The 22,057-nt window shown below is 42.6% G+C and overlaps 1 protein-coding gene across 10 annotated transcripts in view; it reads left to right on the forward strand.

Annotated features, from left to right (window-relative positions):
- The window catches only part of LOC149350220 (dual specificity calcium/calmodulin-dependent 3',5'-cyclic nucleotide phosphodiesterase 1C-like), a 779,369-nt gene extending 757,809 nt beyond the window's left edge, over positions 1-21,560 (forward strand). For all 10 annotated transcript variants that reach the window (XM_089579195.1, XM_089579196.1, XM_089579197.1 and 7 more), the window contains 7 exons: positions 5,515-5,640; positions 8,567-8,671; positions 9,249-9,369; positions 10,739-10,820; positions 11,273-11,404; positions 13,477-13,848; positions 14,451-21,560. In XM_089579195.1, coding sequence (XP_089435321.1) covers positions 5,515-5,640; positions 8,567-8,671; positions 9,249-9,369; positions 10,739-10,820; positions 11,273-11,404; positions 13,477-13,848; positions 14,451-14,788 — 1,276 coding nt within the window. In that variant the 3' untranslated portion in view covers positions 14,789-21,560. The remainder of the gene's footprint in view (positions 1-5,514; positions 5,641-8,566; positions 8,672-9,248; positions 9,370-10,738; positions 10,821-11,272; positions 11,405-13,476; positions 13,849-14,450) is intronic.
- Positions 21,561-22,057: the final 497 nt, after the last annotated feature.

Below are 22,057 nucleotides of genomic sequence, written 5' to 3' on the forward strand. Positions count from 1 at the left end.
TGCTTCCTGTACTAAGACAGTGGATTTACCGTGTTAGCCCGTAAATAACACAACCACAAGTAAGGTGTGAGAAGGAATTTTAGACTGCTCAAAAAATTTTAAAAAGGCTGATGCCCAGTCAGGCAGTAGTCTGTGAGATGCCTAACCGGGCAGGGCATCTGTGGTGCTCTTATTGGCCTGCTGCGGCGGGCACGCAGCACTCCGATTTGCCACCTACGGCGTGGCGCCCGCCTCGCGCTGGCCACGCCCCCTCCCCCACCTGTGCGCATTCACGCCGCTCTGATCAACCACCTGGTGCTGCAGCACGGCACTCCACGGGCTACGCAAAGCTTTGTCCCAGGAGACCCATCATAGTGCGCCATTAGTTGGTTGGTTAGCCTCAAGTAAAATGGCACATACCCACTACGGGGGAGTGGCCAAGACACAGGTGGTGAACTGTTGGAAAGATTAGCAGTTTTAGAGGAAAAGGAGTAGTAATAGGGTATAGGCTGACAGATTGGACGACGCAACGACAGGGGTCCTGTTAGCTGGGAGATCGAAGATGGGACGATGGCTTTATGTGCAAATTCGAATGCAACACATGGAATGGTTCAATTTTGTATTGACTGAAAGAGAGAGAAAAAAAAATTATAAATGAACTGTTTGATAATCAGAAAAATAAAAACAAATAGAAAATAAATAAATAAAATCAATATTAGCGTGGGAGTCGCTGTGTTTCTAGAAGAAACTTTTGAACTGCACAGCGCGCACTCCTGTTGCTTCGTCCAAGCGAAGTAGCGCCAAAGGAAAGAACAACCGCAGTGGACACAGGCAGACCCAGCTGGTGAAACGGAATTTCTGAGAGGCGCCTCCTCAAAGAAGAGAATCGGTGGCAGAACAGCAGGTAGGCTCGGCACAAAATGGGCACAGTGGAGAAACCGCCAGACCAGATTTGTGAAGGTAAAAATTCAGCAAAGGAACTCGGCATCGCAAACGCGTGAAAGAGACCTCCAGCCTGCGCGAGTGCCAGTCTTCGCTACTCCAAGGGTGCAGAAGGTGCTGATATTCGGGAGATGAAGTAAGCGCAGAGGCTGAAAATTCCTGAAATAATGTGTAACTGCGAAACCTCACCGCAGCTGTACGTGCGCAGGTTGGCAGGACAGCAACCATTTAAACCTAAGAAACAGCTCTCGCTGTAAAAGTAATGTTACCTATATAATGCTAACCAGCAATGTGTAATATTGGGCCTTACCCAAAATTTAAAAACGGGAATAGTGTGGCAAGCAAAAGTTTGGAGACCGCAGTAGCGCTGGTCCAAATGCTTGACAGAGCTATCTGGCGACATGGTGCCTGATATGTAGAGCGGGGAAGTATTTAAGCGTGTTCTTACTAATCTGCTGGCGCGCTTGCTCCATTTGACCTGACGCATGACAGCAGAGGCGCAGGGCCTGGGGTGGTATTCTCCCGGTGTCGCCTTTTGCGACATGTCGCATTAGGGCGGGGCCTAAAAAAGTGCGTACAGTTGCTCGAAGAAACGGAAAACGCCACCGGCACTTTCGTCGGCGGTGCTTTCATTCACTCCGAGAAGCGACAATTTACCATTGCTGATTCACTAGCAGCAGTAGTTTCGTATCTTTGATAGCAAGAATATTTGCCATCACATGACGTCTAATGTTCAGCAAATTTAATATAAACTCGCTTTACTTCATTTAAGTCTATAAAACACCGCGAAAAAGCTCCAAATCTATTTTTGTTTCGTTTCGGACGGTTGTGCTAGGTTTCGGCTGCATTTCGAGCAGTTGCAGACGGTAGCAGTGTAGCTGGAGGTCCCATTAGGCTTGCGTGCTCCAGAATCGAGAGCGTATCTCAAAAACTAGGCTGAATTGCAGCTTAAACTTTATCGTCGAAGCAAGGTGAGTCATAGCGAAAAGCAACAACACCAGTAGTTGCCGGTAAACATGCCGACCGGAATCGCAAGGATTGCTTAATTGGCTGAAGCGGGCGGCTCTCGCTTGGAAGGACGCCGCCATGTTTTCACGCTAAGGGCGTAAAAGCCGCAACTGCCGATTGCGTTCGTACGCTAACGCTATTTCCCCATTAGCGTTCTGCGCATGCGCACTCTGGACCCGCTATTCCGCTATGCACGCAATTACGCAAAGCCCGCAATACTAAAACTCTGTAATGTTCAGTTGTAGGTTTGTAAAAGTCGTCACATTGCTTTAAATCCTCTTTGGCTCATGCAGACACTGTTTCGTTGCACTAACGTGCATTAAAACGCCTTGAAAGGTCATGTAGATGCGAGCGCAAGTGCTGCCAAGGCCATCTCGTCGCAGCGGGCAACGTCTGCTTCGTCGTCTGTTTACGATGGTGCAAGTAAGTTCGCATGGCGAGTGGCAGTCCGGCTCAGCAGACGGTAGCCACAGTGCTGTGCTCTTCGACAGCCGGTAATGCCGCCGACAAGATTCGTCGGCCAAGGCAAACTGGTCGCGATGTCCGCGGACACGCCACTCTTCTTCGCAACTCAAAAATCAGGCAAAAAGAGTGGGATCCATGGCGGCTAGCATCAATTTCGTAGCCCGTCGCCCGCGCGAATCGCTTCAGCGCATTTCGTTGTTCGACTAAGCGTAGTAAATTGGGGCGACGTCATGATGACGTAGCAGGAAGGCGGATCCGTGGCGTCACGCCGCCGTCACTGCGGCTCGAGCCAATCAGCAAAGAGCAAATGAGACATGTCGCAAAAGGCGACACCGGGAGAATACCACCCCTGATGACAGGTTTCGTCACGTTATTTATTTTTTTTTTTTTTTACCGTGTAGTTCACGTGATGTGGCATGCATGTTAAAGGAACACTGAGGACACGGTACTGTGTTGTAATTGCAAAGAGACCATTCTCATCGATAAGGACTTAAAAGACCACTAAACGAAATATGGTTGTTGCCATCACTGGGCAAATTCACAAGTGCATGTGTCGACACCGATTTTTGGGCACGGATTCCAGAGGCTAGGCTACCCCAGCCATTCACTACAAAATGGCGACAACTAGCCCTTTTCAGTATGGATGCACGAGTTTGAATAAAGAGGTGGGAATATTTGTAAATTCATTTTTGTCAGCCATAAATGCGTCTTTTGCTGCCAGACAAATGTCAACACACCCAGAAAGAGACAGAGAATTAATTTTTATTGAGAACAATAATTGGATGGAGTTGTCCTCAGTGTCCCTTTAAGGGACATAAGCCACTCTAATTTGACGAGGCACTTTGTCACAGACCTGAATTTCTCTATCTGGCCCTTTATTGTCCCTCACAAGGGCGTAGATATGCACTTCCTGCCTCCCTGCAAAACTCAGTAATCACGCCTTCCACCCCACTGCACAAACCTCTGATGCTGCCTGCCGAGCAACCGTAAAAAAAAAAGCATCTGTTCTTGCTGCGCCGTCTGCTAGTGTATGCCATGGCACACGGCAATGCAATGCGGCCGTGAGTGCTAGGCAAAAGCAGGTCCCTTCCGTGTATTGTGTCTGCACAGTAGCCACAACATTATATTTCCCGAAGCTTCCAGAGCTGGATTCATCAATTTCCATAGAAGCACTAAGATGTGAAAACGCCATGCAAGATATTCACCTGCTTTAAATCAAACCGCATTTACGTAAGCGTGCAGCGCAAAAGCCACAATGAAAGCGTGAAAAAAAATAAAACTAAGGTACAAAGTGTGTCAAGGTTCTTCCATTTGTATGTTGTCTCTTTCTCACCACCGCTGATATGGTTATGTTAGAGAATGCCAGCGCGCCCGGACATCTACTGTCGTCAACTGCATCCTTTGCAAGCATTGCTTTGCTTCACATGTGTGTCGTCCGCTAACCCAGAAGCTAGCGAAGAGTGCCAGCAGACTGTAGCAGAAGGAAACTACAGTTGGATGCAACTCCAGAACAAAGCGGCAAATGCCCCCAAAAGGAGCCAATGGTGTCAACTGATTCTCCCCAGTCCAGTGAATCTCCCCCTTGACCACCCCCCGGACCCGGTAGTCTAAAATTGCAGGATGTGGCAGATGAATACAGAATAACCACAGCTTAATCGGAATAACTGCGGTGTCATGAAAATTGGTCACGCCATTGGCTGGAGGGCCTCTTTTGAGCCACATCGGCCACTTTGTTTGTGAGTTGTATCTAACTTTTTATAGGGATAGAACCTTTGCAAAACTCTATAAATCAGCTTCTCTGAACAGTGAAAGCCCCTTCACCATAGCTGCCAAACCTTTTTTGAGGGCAGAAATCGGGTGGAGTGCTTATTGTTTGGTGAAACATAGCTTTGCCAACTAGTCTTCAGCGCTTCAGCCAATTTCTGTTCTTAGTACGGGCCATGCTGCCATGGTAAAGGTTTTTCTTTTATGCAGAAAAGCTGACCTGCGGATTATGGAATTTCAGTGCACACAGCAGACGTAAAGGACATGAAAAGGCCTTTCCAAATGTTCTGTTTGTTGCGTGGGCTAAAATTCCTAAAGCATGAAGAGCCCACTCATCCAAACCTTAACATTTTGCAAAGGGCATAGAGCAAGCAAAGCTAGCTCTTCATCTCGGTTCCGTATTTCTCGCAAAGTCCCACGGCGCCATCCATTTCTTCTCAAATACTCTAGAAAGGCTGAGCGATGTACAAATTTCGACCAAGTTCTGCGCTGCTGCCTTTAAAGAACTCATTTACGTTTTCAAATCGTCTGATGCCTCAAAACCACACGACTCACACTTCGGTCCGCTGCTTTCACGCTGTGTGTGCGAGACAGAAGAGAGGGAAAATGCTTGATGCTTGATCGTTGCATTTTGAAAAGCAGAACTGGCATCTCAGAAATGGAAGTGCAGTGAACCACATGTTATATTCGTCGCATGGTTTCGAATATAATGCGAAGTGCTTGCTCAAGCTACTGCACAAAAAAAAAAAGCTTGTGTTGCATTCGTGCAAATACAGAATGCATATGTTACCTCTATGTGCTTTTTGGAAGGATATTATCAAGACAAGAGCAGCATTTTATAGCAAACTGTCCAGAAATAGGAAGTACAGTCGCGGACAAAATAATATGGACCTTGCTTCCGCGTTCAAACTTTTTGTTACGTTGTGTAATGGAAATAGAAATGTTTTCTGGCTTTATGTGCTAGTACAAAAGTAAATATCATTCGCATGTGCATCAAACGTCCATTATTTTTCGCTAGGTAAGGTGTCAGAAGACTTTGACCGCTGAAGCCTGGTTCATATTTTTACGTCCGGACTGTACGTTTGACAATGGAATCAAAATCAAGCAGAATAACTGCAGCTGCTGGGTATGATAACAAAAAAAATTAATTTGTAAAAAGCATGCATGCACAGATAAAAATGATGGACTGCTAACATACCAAACAGCAAAAATAATGTACAATGAGCACAGATTTGTTTTATGCATAAGTTTGTCATTACACATAAAGTAGGATTTCTTTCGATCAAGCAGGCCTATCAGCTTCACTTTTGCCAAGAATCATACCAAGTGTTTTACTGTGGAGTTGTGTTGTTACAGGTCAGAAACTGCGCTCATCTACAATGACCGATCAGTTCTTGAAAACCACCACATCAGCGCTGCTTTTCGCTTGTTAACAGAAGATGACCAGAACATTTTATCCAGCCTAAGTAAAGAAGAGTACAAGTAAGTTATTGTTTCTCAAAAACCGCAGCGGCGGCCTAGTGGTTTGAGAACCTGCCTCGCATGCGGGAGGTGGGGGGTGTGATCCCCAGTGCTGCCGGGCACCTACCGGTGATACAATGGGTACAAGCTTTTTCCTGGTCTGGTGCTCTGCTTATTTAGGGTGAAATGCTTGGGAAATGGGTCTTTGACTCCACCTTGAGTATAAGGAAAATACCTTGTGCCATAGCACTCAATGGTCACAGATGTGCCATAAAAAGCCATCATCATCATATTATTTCTCAAAAATAATCAAGCCACTCAGGCAGAATAGACACGTCTTTCCGATTTTCACTTTTAAGTCATATTTGTTCCACAGAAGCATTCCCTTGGCATTGATCCAGTATTACCAACACAAATAGCACACAGCTGCCATTTCATGTTTTCTTTAAAACCTTAAGCTTTCAGCATATAATTGCTGTACTACAAAGGCACATATACTAGGCTGTGAAAGCACCTGTAAAATATGTTAATACTGGACTCTTCAGGGGACCTGTGAATAGCCTAATACCCAAGTTGATTGCAGAGGTACTTCATGCTAGTTTTAAGTTTAGCTTCAAAAATAATGTGCAACATATGCTCCAAAATTCTGCCCATTGTATGCACATATTATATTATTTTGCATTAGTTGCACCAAGACATAGAATTCTTCGAACACCACCGCAGTGGCACAGTGGTTCTATGGTGCTCAGCTGCTGACCCGAAAGACATGGGTTCGATCCTGGCTGCGGTGGTCGCATTCAATAGAAGAGAAATGCTAGAGGCCTGTGTACTGTGCGATGTCAGTGCACGGTAAAGAACCCCAGGTGGTCGAAATTTCTGCTTCACTATGTCTTCTCTCATAGCCTGAGTCGCCTTGAAACGTTAAACCCCATAAATCATACCAAACCTAGCCAGGAATTCTTTGACACCAAAGATGTCCTATCAGTGCGATTGCAGAAGACAGCATCCATATTTAGGACTTGTTCAGTTGGTTGTTTACTTCATCTGAAATAATTTAAGCTTCCGTCATAGCCTGAGTTGCTTTGGGACGTTAAACCCCCATAAACCTTGAAATAATTTACGGCATATCTGAATAAAATGGTCCTTCAACAAAGTGTTACCTCGTGCCACTGCTAGGTACCTGCGCGTGCATGCTTTGCATGCACGCGCAGCATGCTTTCAGTAGTTCTTTGTGCTGCCACATTTAACTCACGTGCATTATTAGATAATATCATGTATTCTCATTTACAGTAACTGTACATAATTGAAAACTTCGCTTATAAAGGATTATTTTTTTTAACCTTTACAAATTTTTATCTCATAAACTGTGAGAGATACTTCAGTACAGATACAGCAAGGAAAACATTATACATCACATATGGATCAATAATTAAACAAGTAACTAAAATTAACAAATAAGCTTTTTATTTTTGATTTTAGGGGCCAAGGTTATATGGTGAAATTGATGGTCATGAACATCGAAGGTTAGTTGTGTTTTAAATTTTCATAATTGTCAGTGTAGTTCGAAATATCTACTGTGAAAAATGCACATTTGAAAACACGTTGAGTTGGCTTTCCTGCACTGTATATTTATAAAATGGCGTCTCTCGCATTTCTTATGCATCAAATACAGGCGCACTTGGTGTACTTGGTGATGTAGAAGTTAACTTGACTTCAGCGACAATACCACGCACAGCGACGCCATTTTATAATTAGGTAATGCAGGAAAGCCAAGCCAACAAGCTTTCAAATGCATATATTTACGTGCGATATTTTGAACCACATTGCCGATTAAGAAAATTTAAAACATGACTCACCTTCTATGTTGACGGCCATCAATTGCACGCAATAACCTTGCACCCTAAAACAGAAAATAAAAGCTTTATTAGTTAATTTAAGTTAATTAATCTTCTAATATTTCATCCGTATCAGGAACTAAACAGATGAAATGTTTTAATGTTTGAAGATCGTTCAGCAAATCTGCAGAGCATCGTGGACATCTGCTCTGAAAGTTTTTCACAGGGTACACACATTTTCTGGCTGTTGCTATGGCATGTAAAAGGTGGTGGCATAGCAGTGCCTGAGCAACCACAGTGTTTGGCACGGTTTTATGCTGAAATTTAGGCCCTCTATTTCCAATTAATTTTGATTGAGTTGCCTTAATTTTGATAAAGTTGCCTTAGTGCAGCTATAAGAAATACTAGTATTCAAGTACTAACAGGAGAAGCAGCAGTCACAACAATGATATTGGAATTCATTGTCATCTGATAATGTGAGCGAATAAGAGATTGTAGCAATAGCAACCATTTATGTTGGGGGTAACATAATTCTCCTCCACATGTGCCATTTAATTCTGCATTTGACAGAAATTAAGTGACTTTTTTTCAGTACAGAATTAGTGTATTTTTATTTTCATCTATGAAATAATGCATGTGACTGCTTTGCCTATATGAGAAAATATTAATTTGCTTAGACCCTTTAACCGGCTCATTAATTTCCAAAAAAGGTGCTGAAATCGCCTAATTTTTTGGAAATTTTTGGATTGAACTGACTATTGTCAGGTTTAAAACACATGCTAAAGGTGCAACCCATGCAATTGCCGACCATAACTCATCTGTGGCAGTGGGAGCAAGGTAGCATCGGGCTGGACTACAGTGAGTCATCACTGGCAATATTGGTACAATCTCCCATGACGAGTATAGCTTGAGGTTGGTGGATAAATTCTTAACTGTGCACATACTGCTCCCTAATATTGATCATTTATGAATTTTTATGCCTGTGATGACCATGCGGGCTCTTACGAATGATAAAAATATGGTAGAGCATATAACATTAGAAGCGGACCTGATACCGCTACTAGTTGGCATTTGGTTAGATTACTGATCCTTGTGCTTTGCTGCTTTTTCAGAGAGTTCCGCCTGTTGGTAATTGAAATGGTCTTGGCAACAGACATGACTTCTCACTTCCAACAAGTAAAGACTATGAAGACAGCCCTCAGTCACCATGATTTCAGGTAGAAGCATGCTGTACTGGCCGCATGAGGCATGTATAAAACTTGGCACAATTTTGAGTGCTTATCATTCTATTTATGCTACTCTTGCTGTTTACTAATATTTTGCTGAATTTGATCTGGTTTAATTTTTAAGGCACTATGCAGAAACCACAATGTATAACCACCATGTATATAATTGTGAAAGGTAGGAGAAATTGCCCACTTAAAATCATCATGGGTTTGAATGATAGTTTAGTAGCAACTGAAATTTAGCAAAATTATGTCTGTTATTTTCGGTGTGTTTTAGAACCATTAATGTCTCTCACTGTCCTAAATTACACCAACAAAACTGTTACAATTGATGTTAAATAATAGGACAAGGGACACAATATAACACTGAACAGTAATACAGAAGGCTGGAAGCTAAACTCCATACAGTTAGGCAAAATGTGTTCGCTGTGTACCACTTTCATGGCGGCAAAAACAATTTTCCACATTCTGAAAATTGTATAACTTAAAATAGCATGACTGATGAAAAAATTCTGTGTAATTATGTTGCAATGGTCCGCAATGCACTCAAAACTTACTTCTGATGCAGCCTTGACAAGGCCAAAGCACTGAGCTTAATCCTGCACTGTTGTGACATCAGTCACCCAAGCAAAGAATGGAGACTGCACCACAGGTGGACTTACCTTCTCATGGAGGAATTTTTTCAACAGGCAAGTGGCAGAATTCTTTCTACTTTGGCTTTTGCAATCCCTTCTGCTGTGTAGTACAGAAAATCGAAGCACAGCACCTTGCTATATTCTAATGAAGGGTTTGCATTTCTGCATCAGCTAGGGATAAATAACTTCAACAGCGACATCTTGGTATGCCACAGGACATTAATGAGCATATGAATTGTACTGATACACTGTCCTCACAGGATACAAATTTTGCAGCACAGTACCACATGTCTGAGTGTGCTCATAATAAACAAACCTGGAAATCTGCACTGCAAATCTGAAGGAAAAGATACTGGCATTATGATTGTCTTGACCGTGAAAAAGGCGCAACTGTGGCTCAAACACTACCTCCACCGCAAGTCATGAATATTTGGACCATTTCAAAGCCAACCATGCATTATGGCCATGCAGATTATGCTATTGTTTTCAACTTTTTATTCATTATGTGTTGCACTTGTTACATAATGAATTTCATGGTTATTTAGGCAGAACATTAACAAAAGCTCGAGACATGACAGAAATCAATAACAGTGAAATGACAGAAAGCCACGATGTAAAAAGCTGGATATGAGAATCATTGAAGGGACACTGAGGACAACCGCATCCAACTATTGCTCTCAGTAAAAATTGATTCTCTGGCTCTTTCTGACTATGCTGACATTTGTCCGGCAGCAAAAGACGCATTTATTGCCGAGACATTTGGGTCTAAAAATCTTTCCACCAGTCGATTCAAATTCCTGACATCCTTACCAAAAAGGACGGATTGCCATCGTTTGGAAGTGAATGGCAGTGCAGCGTAGCCTCTGGGATTCACACCCAGAACTCGGTGTCAATGCACATGTTTTACTTGTGAAATTGGCCGGTGGTGGCGACACCTACATCTCGTTTTTTTAATCTTTTCAGGCTTATACAGCTTAGTTTTCGATGAAAGCAGTCTCTTTGTGACTAGATTGCAGTATCCAGTCGATACAGGCCATCTTTTTGTCCTCAGTGTCCCTTTAGGCTTTGAAGATACAAAAGTAGCTGCTAATAGCCTCTAACAATTTACATGTTAATTATGCGCTAGTTTTAGGCTTCTAAAATGGGGTTCCAAGGATTTATGAAATGACCAATGCTGAAATTCATTGCTCACCACAACTAAATTGTGCAAATAATGTTGCTAAATGATTGCGCTATGCCACCTTGAGGCTCAAAGCACATGCCATTGTCTAGGTTTCCAGTTAGTTTTGCACGAGTTTGAGAAACCATAAACCATAACATGACGCACACATCCAGTGCCCTTACTTTTGCACATTACACATAGGCCTCATTGGGAGTGATGAGGATAACTGCGCTGCCTGAACTGCCTGCTTTCTTGTCACAGGGTGACAAAGAACATGAACTTGGACTTCCTTACTCACCGTTGTGCGACAGGAACACAACGCTCATCGCGGAGTCCCAAATAGGTACATCTCTAAATGACTTGCCTGAACTATGTTTGCACTGTTTGTTGCTGCACATTGTGCCTGCCACAGTGTTTTCACCACGTTTGTAGCACATCACAGCCTTACATGTATGCTGTGTACCACAAGTTCAGAAACAAGTGGAGATAGTTTTGCCACAAACTTAATGACGACTGGAAATAGTTTTATGACAGAATGAAACCTCTGGCAAGATTCAAGAACATGCATGGCATCACGCACTTCATTGTCTTCAGTGCAAAAACTTGCTACTCTTCCTTGTTGTCTTCATTGTTGACTAGTTTGATCCAAAGCATTGCATGGAAGATACAGAGCAGCGCTGGCCTCTGTGCACAATGTGTCTCAAAGACACCATCTCTTCACTATTTGTTAATATTAACAAAGAGTTGGCCTTGTACAGAACTGAATATCCTAAGCACGCTTACTTTCTTCCTCAGGTTTTATTGACTTCATCTTGAATCCAACTATGGATGTGTGCGGGGACCTCTTGGAAAAAATACTCCTTCAGGTTGCACAAAGAGCAAATGAGGACAGCATTTCTGAAGAAGGCAGTGAGAACAAGATAACAGGTAAGACAGCTTTGAGTCCAAAGTACTTGACAAGGTCAGCTCACGTGAATAATGGAGTTCACTACTGGCATGCTTGTTACCATCAGCGTTCTGAAGAAATTTAACAGCGTTTGGTAAGATATATGAGGTTTATTGCTCCAAAGCTGCACATTGGCTATGAGAGACACCATAGTCGAGGGCTATGGATCAATCTGGCCATCTGGGATCCTATAACAATGCACTGACATCACACAGCACAGGCCAGGGTTTGATCCCACGACCTTGGGCTGAGCAGCTGAACACCATAGCCACTGAGCTACCATAGAGACTCAAAACAGCACTTCGTGCTCTGCAAAAATATATGCTTACATCAAAAGCAAGACTGATCACTCATGCTGCCTTTAAAATTACAAGGAAATAGAATTCCCTTTGTCCTGTTATTAGTGGATTACAAATAAAAATGACATTAATCTCTTATTCTGCTTCCAATCTGGAGGTTTACATGTAATTAGGTTAATCATATATATAGAGCTGTAATTTTTTTCTAGAGGGAAAGGAAGGGCTACCAGGTCAATTCGCTACAGGGAAGTGTCTATAGACAGCAAGCAAAGCTGAAGGTCCTTCACATCAGGATGTGTGACAGTCAGGTAGTCTTGAGTGTGGTGTGCAGTCCCCTAACAAACACTGAAATTGATGTAGCATAACTTGACCATGGACCTCAAAACACAGCATTTGCACAAGTTTCAATTTTTTGTAGAATGTTGTTTGGAATGTTGCAATTCCAGTCCAATTTACATGGCTGAAACACAGCATTACTTTAGTTACAGTACATACTGTTTCACTGCTTAGCAAAAAAATTTATACCAAAAATGCACAGTACCGTAAAAATCTGCGTATAATACGAACCCGAATATAATACGTGGTGAAGTTTTAGAGACTCAAAATCGGAAAAAAAAGTTATACCCGCGTATAATACGAGTGGCGCAAGCTCATAGAAGACATTTATTCAAATCGCATCCCGCACTTCAATCACTTTCTTCTTCAGCAGCGCTTTCTTCAGACATTTCTTTGTCCGACAAATCATCCCAAATGTACTCATTTTCCGTGCCATCGAGGGCGTTCGAGATGCCGCACTTCTTAAGCCTGTTTCAGCCGCCTGGTTGTCGTCACTGCAAGCTCACCTGAGCGCATCCACTCTGCGTAGCACCGCTTGACTGTGTCCTTGAACAGTTTGTTTACACAAACATCAAGGGGCCGCGAAAGCTTCGTCGCGTTCCGCTGCACGTGAAAAGGGCTTCTTTCTGTCATCGCCATCCACGAATGCTTCCTTCAACGACACCAAACTGCCTCCCGGCTGCACTGTTGCCGATGTTCTCCACAGCTAAAATCACTTTTTGCTTGAAAGCAGCTGAGTACTGTTTTCGAGATACTGACATCGCGCTCCCCAAAACAATATCCACTTCACGAAGCGTGCCTTACATGCGAGCACGTGCGTTGTCAACAGGCACACGGTACACCGCGACCCCCCCGGCGCACCCAACGGATCAACAAAGAAACAACGTCGTGACGTCGTCTGTCGAGAGTAATGAAGCCAAGCCGTAGCCATGCGCCAGTAGCAAAGCCAAGCCGTAGCCACGCCACAATAACGAAACCAAAAGTTCGAGCAACTTCGAAATTTTTTTCGGATCCACAAATAGTACGAGGCGGAAATTTAGGACGCTAATTATGGGAAAAAAACCTCGTATTATACGCGGGTTTTTACGGTAATGCTATACAGTTAGTATTACTGCTATATATGATGCTACACATAATGCTATACAGTTAGGTCTCAGTTTTTTTGACAAAGCCGAGAGGACTCTGCTATACGCATCAGGATTTCATCATTGAAAGGGTAGTTGCATGTGTATATTGTATGGCGTTGTCACATGAATATGGTAGGTGGATGAATTAAATGTCATTGTAGGTGCTCGTGATGAACAGTGGATTATGCATTATTATTGTCTTGCTTTCAGTTAGAATGCATGAGTTAATGAGCTGCTAGACAATGGTCCACTACTCTGTGTGTGCAATGAAAACCTTTAACTGCTGTGCAGAGGTCCTAAGTGAAGATGATGGCAAGGCACAGGATGACAGCAAAGCAAAAGATGATGCCAAACAACAGGATGACAGCAAACAAGAGGATGCCAAACCACATGAAGATGGCAAGAAACTGAGTGACGAAAAAACGCAGCAACGCTCACTGTCCACTGTCCGGCCAATGCGCACCACGAGCACCACAAGCATCACAAGCTTGACAAGCATAACAGCCATCAGCACTGATGAAGGTATCAAATCTGGCAAAGTAGGAAGTGCACCTTCTTCACCAAGGTCACCAAAAGGTCAGCTCGCTCCTAAGGAGCTCAAGAGGCCTTGGCTCAAGTACTTGGAAGAAAACCGTAGCATGTGGCAAGAGAGGGCAGCACAAGGTAACTACTCGCATGTCCATTTTTACCCCTTCAGACGCAAGCCCTAGAACCCCAAAAGCAAGCACACATGTAAAAGAATAAACATGCATAACCTTGAAATTTTCTTGCAACAGTTACATCTTTAGTTGAGCAAAGGCATCTGCAGCAAAGATGCTGCATGAGTGGGGGTACCTGGGCAGCACGTATTAGTTCTGACAGAAAGTGGATAGTGACATGGACAGCAGCCTGCCAGGCACTGCTTTTGATTAACCTTTGGTCTCAGAAAAACCTCAACTGGCATTTCTTTGCACAAGTAACAGTACGGCCAGCCTTAAAGTGCCATAAAGTGCCATGCCTACCTCCAATAACAGAATAATAACTGCACATGCGCCGATAGCCTGGTGTGAAAAGCATTGTTCAAGATGTATATTTTTAATATTCCAGTATTTTTGGTCAAAAGAAACCAGAGTGTGGTCACAACACACTAAACTCAGCTTGTTTTATAAACTAAGTTTTAAAAGTAAGAAGTTAACTATGGCATTAAACCACTGTATTCCTTAATGTTCCCTGGCACTGTTTTGCTACTTTCTGCAGTCACAGACTTTTGTCTTTCTGCACTTCAGATGCCGAGGCTAGAAGAAAACGAGCAAGCTCGGGAAACGAAGCACTGGAGTCCAGTCGAACAGAGTCTACTCCAGCAGATTCAAAGACAGTTCAGCTGAAGCCTCTAGCAACCAAGCCCTCAGAGTCCAAACTAGCTGAACTCCAGCCCCTTCAGTCCAAGTCCCTCGAGTCCATGCCCTTGGAACATAAGCCATTGGAATCTAGAACCCTTGAGTCCAGGTTGTTGGAGTCAAAACCCACTGAGCCTCAGACCTTGGACTCCAAAACACTTGAGCTTTCGTCGCTGGAGTCCACTCCACTAGAGTCTACAGCAGACACAACTACGTCAGCACATTAAATTGTGTGTTAGTTCTTTCAGAATCTTCTCGTTAGCAGGGCCAATTCAAATGTTCACTCTGATGTGTGTGCACCTGTCAACAATTGCACAGCGAGAAGGTGCCCTTGCAGCTACTCTTCATTGTGAACAAGTATATGCCATACATACACGGTCCATTTATGTCAAGCATTACTTTTTCATGCAGCTTCTGCATGGTCAAAACTTACTTTCAGTTCCTTTTTCTTTTTCACTTTAAAGATAAATGCATTGTCTAGTTTTGTGTGCGCATTCATAGTTGTAAAGTATTGCTAGCTGCCTACAGGGATATGTTTTTGTGCAGGACATGCACACACACATAGACACACAAACACACACACACACTCCTTCTACACAACATACCCAGGCACTTTTAAGTCATTCCTTCCAGTCTGCCCTCATTCTAGCTCACACCATGCCAGTCTTACTAGCATGACTGTTTGAACACTAGCTTGCACTGTACACAGGCACAAAACTTGCTGGAGCTTTTTAACACCGCTATGCCAATATGTACACTTCATGCAAAGGAATATATGGTAACAATATCAGCTTGCTGTTAGTTACATTTATTTATCCTTCTAGAACATCAATTTTCCATTTCTTTTTCTCATTGTATGCATTTTGTACACTGTGATCATTAAGACCATTAAGAACCCACAGTCTTAAATCTATCCTATACAGGTCATGTATTGCTACTCTGAATGCAAGGTTTAAGCATCTCTAGAGAGACACTTGAAACTTGCCTGCTTTGTGCTGTGACTCATTTTTGATAGTTCTCATTCCAGCCTTTTAATTGCATTGGCATCAGCAATGATAATGAAAGGATGTGAAGAAATGTACACTTCAGATTCCATTGAACCCACACCCCAAACCCTACGCATGATAACGGAGCTTGCATTTTTGCTTTACAACTGGTGCACTTGTTCATGTGCAATACTGTTGCTAAAGGAGAATTTTGATTCGGCGCTCGTTTGTCATCCAAGACTTGTCTCTGCATATTTCTTTTAAAGCTGAGTGTTCTACCTGTGAAAAACAGGCTAACAGTTATTCAGCTGAGTGCGCCACGCATAGCTGCACCGCCAAGACATTTTGCTTCTGTACACAGAAGCTCTGAGGCAAGCAAGCTGTACATTTTATTTTATAAGCATTTGTGCATGGGATGTACACGGGTGAAACATACTTGTAGTGACCTTGTTGCAGTGCCCTGTTGCATGTGATGATGGCTGTGCAAGTTATTTACAGCAACATTATGCTGTGGCACCATGTGATAAAGATATTCATTGGGTAATATACTTGACAGGGATAACTGATTAGATAGCAATGTAAAGACTCTTACTGTAATCTGTACTGTGTATTTAACTGCAAATGTGGTTTAACACCTTCTCTAAAATGAAGCTCGCAGTTCCATGTACATAGCTCTAAGAGGCAAAATACTTTTTTTGTGCAACGTTAAAAGGAACCTTGGCCTTATAATTTAGGCTTGTCCTTAGCATGTCACGAGGTACAGAAATATCCAATTTGTGACTTCTCATAAAGTAGTTGTACACTGAATGCAGCTAACCTAAGACAGCAGCGCCTTCAGATAGGGACGTAGTTTTGTATGAAAGATAAAGCCATATATAACTATTTTATCGTGCAGAACTATATGCAGAGCGCTAACAGGTATTTTTGCAAAAAAAAAACAATGTCCACTCCAAAAAACTAAAATTCTAACAGCCATGTACCGTGGAACTTGTTGGATTATTTACTCTGAATAGTCCTGCTGTTATTATTGCAATGTTTTCGCCGCCCTCTTGCTTTGCAATGAAAGTTAAATGTTATAAAGCTAACTTTCTGTTGCATCTATTATGTTCATTGCCATGTAACAACGAAAACGTAAAGTATTTCATTTTCCTGATTCAGTAATCCAAGTTCTATTCCTTCAAGGGCGTGAATTATATATGCACATATGAAAGCATATGTTATGTACAGCCCCCGTCAAAAGTATGCAGACCAAGGGGTTTGCTCCTCCCCAGTGCTCGGCTTCTTTAGGGTGAAATGCTTGGGAAATGGGCCTTTGACCCCACCTTGAGTAAAAGAAGAAAAAAACCTTGAGCCATGTCGCTCTTTGGCCACAGATGCCCTTGCGCCATAAAGATCCATCATCACCACCCCAAGCGGTATGCTTATAAGCTGTTTAGCGGGGCTCCCTAATACATCTAGCAGTCCAAAGCTTGAGAGGATTGAGGACGCGAAGCCATTCTTCTTTCGAGAGATTACGGTCACTGTGGATGCATAACGAGGCATACAGCAGGCCTCACAAGCAAACCCCTTGGGCCATATACTTTTGACTGGGGTGTACATATAAAAACATTATATATTTACATTTCATGTTGACACCAACATTATTCTAAAAGAGCAGAAAACACTATCCTTGCTTAAAACTGTCTATTACTATAGTGCCACGCTGATGCCCAAGATATTTTCATAGGTCGGAGATATGCATAGCAACGAATCATTAGTGTTTATTTTTTTTTTTTTTCAGGAAATTACTCTTACTTGTTTGTCTTTTTTGTAAGTGTTTTGTCCTGACTTTCAAACAGTGCTTGGGCATAAGGCTTGCTTAGCTTCAGGCAGACTATCATATCAAATGATTTAACCAGCACTATAGTTGTCACCTGTGCTTGAGGCAGTGGCTACACTTGGCATCTGGCTTGCCATGTGACGCTGCCTCTCAGCTGTTGGTGACAAATGTCAGCTCTTCCCGAACACCAAGATTGTAGCAATGGAACCAAAGATGGAAAAGAACTGAAGTATATATCTACAATATTTTTTGCTGCTATCATTATTGTTAAGCTATATGGTGTTACCAGCAGCCAGATTTACTGGTCCTTTCAACAGTCTTGAGCAGCTTACAGTGCACAGCTTTGAAATGTAGACCCCCTTGAAATGTATATATGCACAGCACATTTTACCGGCATGCATGGACATCCTGAATGTATGAGATGCACTCGGTATTCATATAACGGTTGTGTACAAGGCTGCAATGCTATACGGTGTACAAGTTTTCCTGAGTGACAAGGTTCCCCTATCCTTATGAGACTTTGCAAGCTGCCAGCGTGCCAAGCTGTATGTTTGCATGTTTTTCATTGTGCGTGTACAGAAACATGAGACAGTCTCCAGGAACAAGGGACCGTGTGTTAATGAGTGAAGTGCACCTCTTTTCCATGTATGAAGTTGCATTTAATGTCAAAACACTAGCCTGCAGCACTTCCACTTTCCAGCACATCCATTCCCTCCAGCTCTCTGCAGTCCCGCCCTCTCCCCGTTTCTTTCACCTGACTTCTTTCTCTTCTTGTGCAAGAAGCTGGGATCTTGCATTCATGCACTGCATACAGTGGTTCTGCTGATGTTTTGGCACCCCACATTGTAAAAAGCTTTTCATTTCAAGAAGTTAAGGGACCGGCATGTGGCTCTCTAGCTCAGGAGCTTCTCGACTTTTTTGCTACTACGATAAAAATATGGACTACTGTGGTAGTTGCTGCAGTGCTCTATGCGGTTATGGCAGAAGCTGTCAAACAGAGTAATTTGCTCAGGGCTAGGTTTTGCATGCTTAGGACAGAAAATTAATCTGCATGCTGCAACACATAGGAGAAACCACTACTGCCCACAAAACGATCAAAAATAGGGTGGTAACCGAAAAATTACAGGCATGAAGCATGCCCATGATTTCCTCATTTTAGCCTGCTTCTGAAGTCATACCAGCAAACTCTGAAGGTAGAGTCACCAAACCAAGCCATATTTTCTTGTCATTGCACAAAAGTAGCAATGAGCAAACTCCAGTCTGCATTGCAATGTTACCTTGAGCTGTTCTTTCTGCTTGACTAAGAAGGATGTGTACAACAAACCTTACAGTGAGCTATGGTCTAGTCAACCCTGCAACAGGAGAACAAATGTCAATATAAATAATGCTTTTTGTCTTTCAGATATATCTGTCCATAAATTGCAAGCATAGAGGTGCTTGCAGTTTATGGTGAATTATGTAACAACCAATGGACCAGGCACTGTTCTTTTTCATTTACGCAAAGCTCTGAGTATATCATAGGCTGGACAAACAAGAACCAGAACTAAGTTTCTGAGCACAGTAATCCAGCCACTGCACTGCTAAAGACTTACTAGTGTCTGTAGTGGTACAGTATCATATCTGCTAATGCCCCTGTTGCCATATAGTACAAAAAGCTCCCTTTTGCTGATCTTCTATACTGGAAGTGCATGGTACATATCATGTTCAAGCGGTAATTTGGACCAGATGGTAGATAGCTGTAAAAAATAAAGACAAAAATGTGAAAGGACATATAAGGGCCAAACACTAGCATACACAAAATGTCTTTCACCCTTGCCCTTTACACTATCTGATGTCAACCACTTTTGTGTTAAAACTTTTGCAACAGGCAAGTCAAAAAAGAACAGGTCTCTCAGTATAAGAATTAGTTAGCAATGCCATATCAATGTTCCAATCATATGAACTTGGCCAATTTGCTAAAACTGCAAAAACAAGCAGGCTGTGACACACCTGAAAATTGTTTTCATGAGTTTGTACTCCAAGCACAATCTTATCATGGTGGCACAGTAATACACAGTACCAAATTGCAACAACCCATGTAATAAAATGACACCAATCCTCTTAGGTTACGATAAACCTGAAAGGACAGGACGACTCATACTTCAAAGATAGCTTTCTTAGCTGAGAGACTTCCCACAGAGGCTCTAGAAAAGCCAGCTCTCGAGCCATTATAAGGCAGAAATGCAGTGTCATTACATCATAATTGTTATTTAGCTACACAGCTGCTGAAAAAACCAGGTCAGAAAATGAGGCAGAGTCATGGTGAAAATTCTGTAATGAAGTTTTCTCAATTCCATTTTTGCTTTTGTGCATTATCCGAGTCTGCTTCAAGGCAGCCATGCATGCCCTGATGGCTCATCTAGTTGCCCCACAAAATCTCTTTCACGCTGAAATAATGTGCTGGACATGTTATTGAAGTTTATTTTAGTCCATTACCGTGAGCTGCAGTCGTGATTCCCAAGTATGAGTATGAGGAGTCCTCTCCGACATCTTAATCCTCTTCCAAGGAAAAGATTGTGCTTTATGAGCAGCCAACCATTTCTTTTTTTTTATTGTTCTCATAGTGCTCCAGCCTTAATACAGTTTTAAAAAAAAAAACTGCCACATATTTAGTGCTAGCCCTTAGTGGTCTCAGCTAAAGCATTTGCATAGTCGTTAATTCAACCTCTGTAGCCATTTCTGACCTGTCAGGAGCACTGTCTGCAACACTTAGCTTGCAGCCCCTGCAGCGTACCAATGTAATCTCATATGGACCACCTGCTGTAGTGGAAATGTGCCAATTTTTGTCCACTACATGTACCATAACAGTAGCGTCACATTAAGACAAGGAACTAATGAAGAATCCTTTGCATTGCTTTTGCCAGTGGAGGTATTTGCTCCTCCACAGCTCTTGGTACATGTGTATACCTCGTGCAAAGCTGTTCCCGAAAGGCCAAGTGAACGATCCTATGCTACACCACGAAAGGAAGAGAACTGCAGGGCAAGAAAACTGTCATCAGAGCTGTTTTCATAGCTGTACAATTGTTTTATTTGCACACATCAGCCATCCCACTATATGTGAGAACCTTGCAAAGTACTATAGTGCTCCAAATGTAGTTTTTGAAGCTTGAAGGTGCAGCTGGAGAGCGGCAGAATATAGCCACGCATTTGTAACACACCTAGATGGCACATTTTCTTCCCAAATTCAGACACGAAATCTGCTTAGCTACAAGAATTAGTGCTCGTTTTTCTCTTCTTTTTGAACCTGCACAATAGTTGCAGAAACCTGTTGCGAAGACAACCCTTCCTGGTGTTGTTGTTCTTTCAACGGCAGTTCAAACACTTTGACAGCTCATATAGTTGACTTCATTAATGTATACTAAAGCAGCTCTGGCTACTCGAACAAAGAAGTAAAACAAATTAGTGCACTCCACGAAGTTTCACTACTATGTATCCTCCAACCATTGACCCAATGTTTGTGATGTTCAGAGTTTGACCACGTACTGACCACAGTTGACAAGCGCGTTCCAACTTTCAAACCACTTACTGGCGTCAGCATCTCTCCAAAACTGCAATGTTTGGTTAGTTTTCTGTGTTGTACGTTATGTGTAGATGTGTACCGATGCACATCGAAGAGTTTCATAGCCCACGTGCATTCTAAATGACAACTATTGTGCAAAGTATCTTACAAGAAAAGCCTTCAAAATGCAAACCCCTATTCCATTTTTACCTCTGTGCTCTGCAAGTTGGTCATCTGCATTGTTTTCGAGTGTACAACCTCCTGTAATGGTCTGCCCATAAGCTTAGGGACAAGCTGCTTCATTACTCGCAGCAAAGAAATCTTGTCATAATAAGAATGTAACATCTGACCATGTAAATATGATGTTTTTTGGGTGACTACCCATGACACTGTTGTCCAGTATGTAAATTTGTCAGTGGTCTGCTTTTTGTTGCCCCTGTACATTCAGATTAGTAGTAACAACAACACTGGATTGGTACTGCTTTCAAGCATTTGGTACTAGACCATTGTTCTGTGTCAGTATAGATGTGAAAAAGGGAGGTTTATTCAGTGACACAAAGCACGCTGTTCAATATGCCACATTTAAGCAAGAAAGGGATATTGCTTGTTGACAAGTGTAACCTAATTTAATGTAATAAAGGATGACTTGTCAGTTACTGCCTGGTTCTTCACTAGCCATTTCCAGCATTGAAAGTGTCTGCCATCAACAACAAGCAAGGCATGGTACATGTGTGTGCACGTGCACACACGCATGCATACACATACACACACACATGCCAACAACAGTTGGTGCAAAGTGCTACAGATGCACACGCTCTGCTGAGATAATTGCAGATTAGCACTAATGCACAGATCTTCTCATATAATTAGGGGAGGCTTCCTTTCAAATCCACACAGATTCTAACCTGAAAGCAGACAGCCTTACTGAGCAAATGCACCGGCGTTACATAACTAGGGGTTGAAGTTTTTGGCATTTTATGAATAAAGCAAAAAAAGACCTGTCAATGGCACAATTATGGACTCTGTGCACACTTAAAAATGTTGAATTTAGCAATTTCTATAGTCAGCCACAACTGCTGCGGATAGGCACACCAGCCACACATGCAGGTCTGCACCACCTTTCATGAGACAGCAAGAACTGGCTGGAACGTGC

The sequence above is a fragment of the Amblyomma mixtum genome, chromosome 3 (assembly GCF_055824585.1).
Source record: "Amblyomma mixtum isolate Tamu chromosome 3, ASM5582458v1, whole genome shotgun sequence".
Taxonomy (NCBI): domain Eukaryota; kingdom Metazoa; phylum Arthropoda; class Arachnida; order Ixodida; family Ixodidae; genus Amblyomma; species Amblyomma mixtum.